Genomic DNA, 11991 nt, shown 5'->3' with positions numbered 1-11991 from the left:
TTCACTCTTCTTCCTGAGAAGTTTCAAGATACCACTGTTGGTTGTTTTGACATAATTTAGGATTTAATTTTCAGCCTGTTTCCTCTTTTGTCTGCTTGTCCCGCTCCACAATCCCCGTTCAGGCCTTTTTTCTAGTTGGAAACAGTTCAGGGCCGGCTGTGGCCGTTTGGTTTTAATTGGAAACTGTCTCTTTACATTTCGAGGAGATCTGTGTGCATGCGTAATAGAACCCTCCAAGGGTGGGGCTGGGGTGCCCACTAGCGCAGGCACCCCTATCGTCACCAGAAGGGAGGTGCACAGACAGCAAGGGACCAATGAACAGCTACCAAAAGAAAATAATGTCCACACCTTTATCTCAGTGGTTCTGCCAGGAGTCTGTGGCCACTCCGATCCTTCCCCTGCTTGGTCTTATCCAAGATGGAGGCTCCTGGAGCAGCCGAGCATGCCGGACTAGAAAGCAATAGATTTCTTGTTTCTGCCACAAATTCCCCCAGGTGTAAGCCTTCCAACCTTCCAAATATTCCTTTATATGTGGTTCAGAGTTCTGGGACCAGCCCCTGAGCCTGCTTGGTCGGGTATTCTGTGTCGTTGTTGGCGGAGCTCTTTACTACACGTCCACCCGATCTCCCATCTTGTTTGTTCTACCAGGTGCTTTTTAAAGCTAGAGTTGTGTCTGTTTTAACCTCCTGTTTATTAGAATTGGACTCCTGGTTTGGCACTGTAGGGTAAACATTGGACTGCTAACCACAGGTCAGATGCTCCTTGGAAACCGTATACAGGGTCTCTTTGAGTCGAAATGGACTGTGGGAGCTGTCCCAGGCGACTGCGCTGCGGGACTGTGTGGGACATGTCAGTACAGAGTGTAGGACAGTGAGTGACCTCAGAGGACAAGCAAGAGGATGTGTCATTGAAGGCCTGTCGCCTACATGCACTCCCAGCGCTGGTGTTTTTAGGAGACATCACTGAGTGGCCAGGCGCCCTAACGCCAGGCCTTGACCTTCTGGAGCTGAGTGGAGGATGGTGAGGACTGTATCATGTCCTCCTTCCCTTGTCCACAAGGGCCACCCCAATGTCCCAAGTCTTCAAGGGGTGGAGGGCGCCGGGTGCCCAGCATCAGCATCCCCTCTTCCCATGTCCTGACTACAGAGAAGTTGATGACCCCTGAGATGTTCTCGGAGATCCTGTGTGATGACCTGGACTTGAACCCGCTGACTTTTGTGCCGGCCATCGCTTCAGCCATCCGGCAGCAGATTGAGTCCTACCCCACAGACAGCATCCTGGAGGACCAGTCAGACCAGCGTGTCATCATCAAGGTAGGCACCCTACCTCTGTGCCTGGGTCAGTGCTGGGGGGTAGGGCTTTGACAAGCCTCCTTGGGGTAGCTCCCCCTGCTTTGCAGGGCAGCTCTTGTGAGTCAGGGCTCTGCAGGGGCTCAGGCCCCATGGAACAAATGGGGATGCTGGCACGGGCAAGACCGGACAAGTGCCATGTGAGGCTGGCATCTCCACACTCGTCCCACACACTTACCACTGTGAGCTCGAACTTGAAACTTTACACTGACCCTGAGTCTCACCTGTCTTTCCTTGCTAGGTCTATCCCCCAGGCCCTCTGTCCCCTCCACCGCCACCAACAGCCTGGCTGGTGGTCTGGCTCAAAGGTGTGAGGTGGGAGAAGTTCTGTGTGTTGAAGGGCAGGTGAGAGCATATGGTCAACATAGTTAAAAACAGGCAGGGAAAGTGGGCTTGGACTGACCTCTCTTGGCAGCCCCAGGAGGTTCATGGAATAGGCCCTCACTCAGGTCTCAGCTGGTGCCTGGTGGGCCCTAGCAGCTGTCCTCTGTTCTTGGGGGCGCGGGGGCGGTGTGTGGAGTGGGGAATGCTTATTGGACACACTAACCTAAGTGTCTGGTCCCAGTTGAATATCCACGTGGGCAACATATCCCTGGTGGACCAGTTTGAGTGGGACATGTCGGAGAAGGAGAACTCACCGGAAAAGTTTGCCCTGAAGCTATGCTCGGAGCTAGGGCTGGGTGGGGAGTTTGTCACCACCATCGCCTACAGTATCCGGGGACAGCTGAGCTGGCACCAGAAAACCTACGCCTTCAGGTAGGATGCACAACCCTACTGCTGTCGTCATCTGTTTGGTTTTAAAAAAAAAAAAAATTTTTTATTGTGAATTGGGTAACAGTTTGCAGAGCACATTATCAGTTTTCCATTCAACAATTCATATGTGGGGGTTATTTTTTTTTTCATTTCATTGATTGCAGTTCCCTCAATTTAACCTCTTTTATCCTACATATTCCTTATGTTTTCCATTTCCATTCCTCCTTCTTTCCTAACCCTTCTGAACTCTGTCCTTGGGTAAATGCTGTCCTTTTAATCTCAAATGGTTGATTCTTCGAAGGTGTGTGGGCTTCTACCTGGTGCTATTGTTCCATTTATGTATTTACCTGTCTACTGTTTGGTTGAAAATGGAGCCATGGATGTGAGCTCAGTTCCAGGCTGAAGGGTGATTCTGGACCATACTATGGAGCTCCTCCAGTCTCTATCTGACCAGTTAGCTGGGTCATGTTTATGATTTTGAGTTTTGTACCACATTTTCTCCTACTGTATCTGGGATCTTCTAATGTGATTCATTTTAGAGTAGTTGGTGGTAGTAGGTAGCCAGGTAACATCTCGTTCTTCTGGTCTCAGTGTTTTGGAGACTGATGTTCACGTGGTCCATTAGTCCATTGGACTAATGTGTCTTCAGTATTCATCACTCTTCTTTCCTCCAGGGGATGGAGAGACGAATAGTTGGAGCTTAGATGGCTGCTCAAGAGCTTTTATGTTGGACTGTGTTAGACCAGTTGACCTTGGTGATCCCTGAGACACTGGTCTTGCCGTTTTCTGCTGTGTGCAATTCATGTGAGAGGCCCTTTCTAGCATTAGGGTCAGCTATGTCTCAGTGACCACATGTTCTGTCACACTGGAGACAAAGGGGCCCAGACAGCCTCCTGCTTTGTGATGCCCCCAACCAGCCACCTGGGCTTAGCCAGATTGTAGTCCCAGTGTGTGGGGGGATGGAGAGGGAACTACATCAGGAGTGGCATAAGGGGAGCTTCAAGAGCTGTGGTTGCGAGGGCCCAGCAGAGTTAGATCTCTGTCACTGTGAGCTCAAAGGCCTCACTCTATGTAGTCGCCATGTCCCATCCAGTCCATCAGTCTTTCCTGGACTTGCCCTGGAGGCCCTCTGATGCCCTGCACCCTCACTGCCACACTGGTGGCTCCTGGTCTGACAGCCACAGCAGCTCTACAGTGATCTCACATCACTCTGAGACGGCACGCAAACCACCCTTGCAGGACTCTTCCTTGGAGTGCCTGTCCTTTACCCTCAACCCTCAGCAGCAGCTCTCTCACCTCCTCTTCATTCACTGACTCAGATAATAGCTGTCCTCGTATTCTCCATACTGGGGGCAGGGCTGGGCCTGGGGCTCCTGGACAGGTACAGAACATGGTGGGGATCGCTACCTTATCTTCCCATGGAGGAATGTCCCGTGTCCTGCAAGTGCTTGTGCATGTTAGGAGGGAGCTGGGGAGGTGATGAGCATCCGTGTGTCAAAACAGGATGTGAGGATTCCTGCCATCCATCAAGCTGTCAACAGCTGGCAGCTGAGGAGGAGGGACCAGGGACCAGGGCCGCTGGCTACAACAGTAGGGTTGATGTGACTCATCGTTATTCCAGAAATCCTGCTGCCTGTAAATCTGACCAGAGAGGGAACAGCCCAGCCATGTCCCCAGGGTGAGGCTCTGGGTTGAAGCTGGTATACAGGGTCTCTGTGGCGTCCCATCTGAGCGACTGGCCTGGGGAGTGGACTCAGTAACCCAGCAATCATTGGAGGCCCTTTGAGGCTGTGGCTTTGCACAGGTCCTGGGAGTGACTGTGACACTAGTCATTTCACCCTGGGTAGCGATTGAGTCTGAGCACACACTCTGGGCTCCCAGGCAGTTATTTCCAGCAGGCTGCCACGAGTGGTGGCCACCAGCACTTTCCCACCAGTGGGGGCTCCTGCAAGGTCCTCCCAGCACTCATCCCCCGCCAACCCTTTGACTTCAGGATACCCGACTAGCCGCCTCAGCAGTGCTCCAAGACTCCTGAGCTGCCATTAGGGTAGGTCCCTTTGTCTTGCCGGTCAGTCAGTGAGTTCTGGCTGCAGGAGCTGAGAGTGTTAGTGTTAAACATGTGGGCAGATGAAAGCAGGCTGCCCACCAGGACCAGCACATATCCCTCCTTAGCAGTCAGAGCCTGTGAGGGTAGAGTGCTGGCACCTGGGGTGCCACCAGTTGGGGGTGGGCAGAGCAGGTGACACCAGGTGTGGATCAGGCACTGGAGGTTTCCCTCGAGACTCCTCACACCAGCACCTGGGCTCGGAGATGTGGTGTGGGGTGTGTGCAGGGCTGAGAGGCAGTTCCTTGGGTCTGGGCCTAAGTGAGGGCCTAAGACGGGGCACTGGTACAGCCTCAGGAGCTGCTAGATGGGTGGGTTTTCATGATGGTTTATTAAAGCTTTGATTGCTGTGCCCTACACGTACCTATTTAGAGTGCACGGGCCAGTGGTGTTTGGTGCACTCTTAGATGATAGGAGTTGTCGCCACTTTTGTTGTAGCACAAAGTAATCAGCAGTCCCTTCATCCTTCCCACCTGTACAGATTTGTCTCTTCTAGACCTTTTATATGAAAGGAATTAGGCAATACGTAGTCTTTTGCATTTGGTTTCTTTCACATAGCGTGTTGTCAAGGCTCACCTATGTTGCAGGATGTATCAGAACTTCATTCCTTTTTGGTTTTGTTTGTTGTTGTTTTTTAATTTTTTATTGTGAATTAAGTGAAAGTTTACAGGGCAGATCATCAGTTTTATATTCAACAAATCATGTACTCTGCTTCATTACAATGATTGCAATCCCTTCCATGTACCATCAGTTAACAGTATTTACTTCTGTTCACTTTTACATTGCATGCCTCCCTGAGTCACCCGCTACCTTCATCTTTCCTTTGCTAACCTCCATCTTATTGTATGTTGCTTGCCCTGTCACCCATGTTAACATGTGTCTACACTCTAGCCTGTGAATAATTTTCTCTCTCCCCTTCCTCCTCACAGCCATTTAGCCTTTTGTTTTTAAAACATCATTGGTCTCATACAATATTTGTCCTTTGCTGGTTCACTAATTTCGCTCAATATAATGTCCTCCATGCCCATCCATGTTGTGAGGTGTTTCACAGATTTGTTATTCTTCAACATTGTATAGTGTTCCCTTGTGTGTATTTACCAAAGTTTAACCATTCTTTATTGATGGGCATTTAGGCTGTCTCCATTTTTTGATGTGTCTCTTGTAGGCAGCATATTGAAGGATCCTGTTTTTTTAGCCATTCTGCTCTCTGTTACTTAACTGGTGCATTTAATCCATTTATATTCAGTGTAATTATATCAGAAAGTATAAATTGATTGCTTTCATTTTGTTGTGTGTTTTCTTGCAGTGCTGCTAGTTTCTTTGTCCCATATAATTTTCTGTACTGAACTTTTGGTTTTTCTTTTTGGGTTTTCTTTGCATATTCATTTCTGTTGTGTTAATGTTTGCTAAATCTTTCAGGTTTTCCTCTTTATTTTGATGTGCAGGTATATTTTCTTCGAGGCTATCCTATAATTTATAAATTTTTGCCCACTTTAAACAGTCTGTTTTACCTTGGAATCTACTTGACTTGCTTGCCTTTTAGAAGTTGTATATCTACATTATTCCTTCTCTTTGATTTGTAGTTGACTTTATTACATATTGGTATCTCTGGTTCCCTATTTTCAGCCTTGTAGATTTGTTTGTACTGCACCAGGGTTGTATTTGTTCACCATACTTATTCAGTCTGTATGATGAGCAAACAATTCAAGAAGCTGGTTATATGAAGAAAAACAAGGCATCGGGGTTGGAGGAAGACGCATTAACAACCTGCAACATGCGGGTGATACAAAGGGGACTTAAAAATACTTACTGATGAAGATCAAAGACCAAGTATGGGTTGTACCCTCAATGTAAAGAAGACAAAAATCCTCACCACTGGATCAATAAATAGCATCCATATAAATGGAGAAAAGATTGAAGTTGTCAAAGACATCATTTTGCTCAGATCAACTTACAGAAGCACTTATAGAAGCAGCAGTCAAGAATACAAACAACATATTGCATTGGGCAAACCTGCTGCACACAAGACCCCTTTGAAGTGTTGAAGAGCAAAGATGTCAGTTTGTGGACTAAGGAGTGCCTGACCCGAGCCATGGTATTTTCAATAACATGTGAAAGTTGGACAGTGAATGTGAAAGTTGGACTATGAATAAAGACTGCATTTGAGTTATGGTGTTGGAGGAGAATATTGAATGTACCATAGACTGCCAAAAGAACAAACAAATGTTTGTTAAAGAAGTACAACCAGAATGCTTCTGAGAAGTCAGGATGGCCAGACTTAGTCTCTCATATTTTGGATATATTGTCAGGAGGTACCAGTCCCTGGAGAAGGACATCATACTTGGGCCAGTGGAGGGTCAGTAAAAAAGAGGGAGACCTCCAACTAGATGGATTGGCCTTCAGCATAGCAATGATTGTGAGGTTGGCGCAGGACTGAGCAGTGTTTCACTCTGTTGTGCATAAGGGTCCCTATGAGTCGGTACCAACTTGGTACCTAACAGCAGGTTTGTTTTACTTTTAATACTAACATATCTGGATTGAGTTCTGGATGGTATTGCCTTTTATGGTAATCTCAAGTTGCTGTCTGCTGTTGTTGGTTCTCAAGCCAAAGAATACCCTTTAGCACTGTTTGTAAAGTTGGTCTGGTAATTACAGATTCCTTTAATTTCTGTTTATCCAAAAGTGTCTTAATTTCACTTGGTATTTGAGGGACAGTTTTGCTAGGTATATTATTCTAGGTTGGCAATTTTTTTCTTTCAGTTTTGTATATGTCATCCCATTGCCTTCTTGCCTGCGTGGTTTCTACTAAGAAATCAGAGCTTACTTTTACTGGTTCTCGTCTGTGGGTAACCTTTCATTTTTCCTTAGCTGCTCTCAGGAGTCTTTCCTTGTCTTTGGTTTTAGAGAGTTTATGGTATGTCTTGGTGATTTTCTTTTTGGGTCTACCCTGTTTGGGGTTTGTTCAGCTTTTGAATACTTACCTTCTTGTCTTTAATGATGTTAGGGAAGTTTTCTTCCAATAACTCTTTGATAATTTTCTCTGTGCTTTTTATTGTTTCTACTATTCTGAAATTCCAATCATCCATGAGTCATTCATCTTCATGGTGTCCTTCCTTTTATTTAAGAGAGGAAATAAAAGGAAGAAATTAAAATACAAAAACTTGGAAAAGCCAAGAAGATGGAAGATAGAGAATATGGAGTAGTAAAGGAAGATCAAAAGGGAATAAAAAGAGGGGATATGAGAAGCAGAAGAAGGAAAAACAACAGCTGAGATAGAAAGGATAAGATTCAAGGGAATGGAAAGAGGAGGAGAAAGAATAAACAAACAAAAATGTTGACGCAAGGAAAAAACAAACAAACTCCAAAACAAAACAGTTTAGCTGTTGGACCTGGAGAGGAGAAAACCCAGGGGGGCCTCCTGTAAGCTAAGAAGCTCCATGAGGTAGTTGTGGGAGGGATGAGACAGCAGAGTTCCCCGCCCTAGATGGAGTTTCTGTTGGCTTCTGTGTTATCTATGTTCAGGGCACTTAATCCGGAAGTAGTTCATGGAGGCTCTTAATAGAGCTGGTTTTAGTATCAGGCCCACAGAGTAGCTGGGGGTACAGAATGACTGGTTAAATGCTAGTCTGGTGGCTCTGCAGGTTCTGTAGATCTGGAGCTGAGCCCTCCTGAATACAGGCACCAAAGCTACGCACCAAAATGGCATAGCCAGTCCCTACCTCACACTGGTGTGGCTCTGAATTCCTAGACAGCAGGGTCTACACTGGGGGTGGGTAAGGGTGGGAGCTGGCCACACTCTGGTCACCAGGGTAGTGTGGAAAAAAAGGGGTCATGCCTTTCTAGTCGAATGTGTGAATCTGCTGTACCAGGCCATTGACTGTTGCCAAAAGCTGCTCACAAGATGGTCACACCACATCTTGCTAGCCAGCTGTTCTCGAGTTAGTCTCCCTTACTTACTGTCCCTGCGAATCTTCTCCTCCCAGCAAGCATTCAGTCCACTTCTCTAACCTTTCCTCTGAAGTTCTGGGTTCCAGGATTTATACCTGTATGTTTCATTTGGTGTCTCATATCTTTGTTGTAGAGGGTCCATGTTGTGCATCTGCCTAGTCTGCCATCTTGCTGGAAGTTTATCAGAACTTTCTTTTTTATGGTTGAGTAATAAGCCTCTGGTAGCATAGTGGTTACGAATCGGGCTGCGAACCTTAAGGTCAGCGGGAGAAAGATGAGGCTTTCTACTCCCGTAATGATTTACACCCTCAGAAACCCTGTACAGGGTCGCTATGGGTCGGAACCAACTCGACGGCACTTAACAATAATCCTACAGGTGGTGGTGTAGGATTAAGCACCGTACTATTAACCACATGGTTGATGGTTCAAACCTACCAGCTGTTCCTTTGGCCATATACACAGATGCTGTGAGTTGAAACTGACTCGACAGCACACTTCACAGTATTCCATTGTAGGGATGGCCCCACGTTATAGTCTTCCTCAGTTAATGGTCATTTTGGGTTGTTCCCACTTTTGGTTACTGTGAATAGTGCTGCTGTGAACACAATGTGCAGGTTTTGGTGAGAATGTGTTTTCTTTTCTCTTGGAATGGAATTCCTGGGTCATGTGTTTATATTTGGATTGTTATAACTTGGTGGTGTGCTATTAAGTTGATTCTGACTCACAGTTACCCTCCCTATAGAACAGAATGATGCTGGTGGTGACTATGTGCCGTGGAGTCAGTTCTGACTCACTGTGACCTCCCCTGCATAGGGTTTCCTTGGCTGTAACTCTTAACAGGAATAGAAGCCTCATCTTTCTCCTGTGGAATGGCAGGTAGTTTCGAACTGCTGACCTTAAGGTTACCAGCCTGACTTGTAACCACTATGCTATCAGAGCTCCTTTTAAGACAGAGTTGTTGTTGTTGTTAAGTGCCGTGGAGTCGGTTCCGACTCATAGCAACCCTGCACAGGGTTTCCGAGGCTGTAAATCTTTACGGGAGCAGAAAGCCTCATCTTTCTCCCACGGAACCGCTGGTAGTTTCTAACTGCTGACCTTGCGGTTCACAGCCCGATTCATAACCACTAGGTTTCCCAGGCTGTCATCTTTAGGGAGCACATTGCCAGGTCTTTTCTCCCAAGGAGTGGCTTGTAGGTTCGAACCACTGACCTTTCGGTTAGCAGGCAAGCACTTAACTAGTTTGCCACCAGAGTTCCTTCTATTCTGGATACTAGACAGAAGTTATACGATCTACAAAAATGTTCTCCCATTCTGTGTATTATCCTTTTGCTTTCTTAACGATGTGTCTTGAAGCATGAAAATCTTCCATAAAAAAAAAAAACAAAAAACTTCCATTTTGATAATTTCCAGTGTATCTTTTTTCTTTTGCCTATTGTGCTTTTAGTGATATATGTAAGAAATCATCATCAGACCCAAGTCATAAAGATGTACACCTATGGTTTCCTCAAAGGGTTTTAGTATCTTTAGCTCTTGTGTTCAAGTGTTGGATCTATTTGTTAGTTTTTGCATGTGGTGTGAGGTAGGGGTGCACCTTCCTCCTTGTGCATGTGGAGATTCATTTGCTGAGAAGATGCTTCTTTCCCCACTGAGTGGACTTGGCCCCCTTGTTGGAGGGGACACCCCATTTCATCTCTTCTTCCAGCTGAATGGCTGCCAGCAGGCCACTTCCCCTGGCAGTCTCAGCGGACTTGCTGCATCCAGTGGGAACATGAACAACACAGTGCCCTCATGGACCTCATTCCCTTCCAGGCCTGCGTCTGTGTTCCCCTTGGACACTGCAAGGCTGTGAGGACGGCCCACAAATCAGAGTCCCTTCCAAGGAGGGGAGGCCAGGCGTCCAGCTCCCGCAGCCTGAGGCAGCCTCTGTGCTGGCTCTCAGCCCACCTGATGTGGTTGGGCCCTGTGGTTCTTACTTTAGAACAAGCCTGCTAGAGTGGAATCTTCCCAGAGCTAAGGATGTAAACAGGGGGCCTCAGGGACAATCACGAGTTCTTGTTTATGCAGGACAAAGACATGTTTTGCCCCTTTCATGTCTCTCTCCGGAAAGCGCCTGGCGCCCGGGTTATTGATGATGTTTGGGGTCTGGATTGCCAAACCTCTAGCTAGGCTGCAGAGCCGACAACAGGAGACAAGGACCTGACTGGTGTTCAGCCCCCACACACCTCTGAGTCAGCAGCTCAAGTGGCTCCACAGAGAGGACTCGGGGCAACTACTTCCCTACCTGGTAGGCACAGTGGAGCTGACTGAGTCCCCAGAGCCATGTGCCCAAAGCCCAGGCAGGTCAACCTGGCTTTCAGGCAGGCATATTGGAGGGAGGTTCCAGGTCAGTGGATGGATGGGGACTACTCACACACAGTAGCCTTACAGCCCAAGATGCTTCCCAGTTGACAGGCCAGGCCAGAACCCTGGCAACCAGACCTGGGGCTTGCCCACCCTCTTCCCCAGAGCACCTCCTGCCTGCAGGGTAGTGCTTCCCTCCCCCCCCGAGACAGGGCCTCTTAGGTGTGTGGCAGGAACCGAGGATCACAGCGCACACCCTAGGATGGCTCATCAGGCCGGGGATGCTAGGCATGACCTGACTAGGAGAGTGGAGCTGATGGCAGGTCCCAGCGTCCTCCTGGCATCTTGTGTGTCCTGAAAGCAGCCACTGGATGCCCTCTCCCCTCCCAGTGCTCCAATGCCCCTCTGTCTTCCCTCTGCACACTGGGATCTTAACCACCCAGGAGCCCTCAGGGTGTGGCCCGCTCAACCTCTGTGGGCTGAGGACACGGTTTCCCACCATTCTCTACTCACCAGCTATTTGGCCAGGGAGCTATGAGGCCACAATGCAGAACACTCAGAAGTTGGTGGCCCCAAAGCCCTCTGGGGCAGGGACAGGTAACAGATACTTCCAGGAGTCAAGGGCTAGAGGGACTCCTCCTGCCAACCCCTTCTTCCTTTCCCTGGCCTGTGCATACTGCTGGGTCTTAGTAAGCAGCCCTCCTTTCTTGCTGTCTGCTGGGATGGCTGACATAAGAGCTGTTGGAGTGTGCTCTGCAGAGAGACCCATGGGGTCCTGGGGTGGGAGGTCTCAATCAGAGCACACTACTAGGCTGCTCTGTGCAGAGAGCTGCCCCAAGGAAATGGAGCCCAGCCTGGTTGCAGAGCAGTCGGGGCAGCAGTCATCTGTAGGGGGCAGGTGGATGTTCTGTGAACCAGCTCCTGTCCTCCTCCCCACCCCCAACAGTGAGAACCCCCTACCCACGGTGGAGATCGCCATCCGCAACACAGGTGACGCTGACCAGTGGTGCCCACTACTGGAGACTTTGACGGACGCAGAGATGGAGAAGAAGATCCGTGACCAGGACAGGAACACAAGGTACCCCTCCCTCCCCAGGGCTTGTAGTCTCAGGGAGGGGACCCAAACACTAACCACCACCCAAAAACCCTGGAGAGCAAGCCACTGTGGGCCAGGCAGCAGATGAGTGAGGCAGAGGGGCCATCCTAAAGCCTTACTGCCTTCTCCCCACAGGCGGATGCGGCGTCTGGCCAACACTGCCCCAGCCTGGTAACGCCTCAACACAGCCACCCACTGCAGCAGCTTGAAGACCCTACCACCTCTCCATCTAGAACCTTCCAGCAAGGAGAGGCAGGGGCAGCGGTGCCATATGAGGTGTGCAAGGGGGCCTTCCAGTCATCTCCTCACACACCTTCTGTCACTGTATTCTGCTCCCCACCCCACTCAGTCTCTGGGCCCAGGAAGAAGCCTCGTTTTGAGTTGTGTTTAGTTTTTCTATA

General features: G+C 48.6%; 1 protein-coding gene across 2 annotated transcripts in view; it reads left to right on the top strand.

Moving 5' to 3' along the window:
* Positions 1-11765, top strand: part of SMARCB1 (SWI/SNF related, matrix associated, actin dependent regulator of chromatin, subfamily b, member 1) — a 37362-nt gene extending 25597 nt beyond the window's left edge. For both annotated transcript variants that reach the window (XM_006874938.1, XM_006874937.1), the window contains exons 6-9: positions 1147-1313; positions 1915-2105; positions 11441-11572; positions 11726-11765. In XM_006874938.1, coding sequence (XP_006875000.1) covers positions 1147-1313; positions 1915-2105; positions 11441-11572; positions 11726-11765 — 530 coding nt within the window. The remainder of the gene's footprint in view (positions 1-1146; positions 1314-1914; positions 2106-11440; positions 11573-11725) is intronic.
* Positions 11766-11991: the final 226 nt, after the last annotated feature.

This window comes from Chrysochloris asiatica, unplaced genomic scaffold (assembly GCF_000296735.1).
Source record: "Chrysochloris asiatica unplaced genomic scaffold, ChrAsi1.0 scaffold00306, whole genome shotgun sequence".
Taxonomy (NCBI): domain Eukaryota; kingdom Metazoa; phylum Chordata; class Mammalia; order Afrosoricida; family Chrysochloridae; genus Chrysochloris; species Chrysochloris asiatica.
The sequence above is the reverse complement of the archived record's forward strand: the minus strand, read 5'-3'. Positions and strand labels throughout refer to the sequence as shown.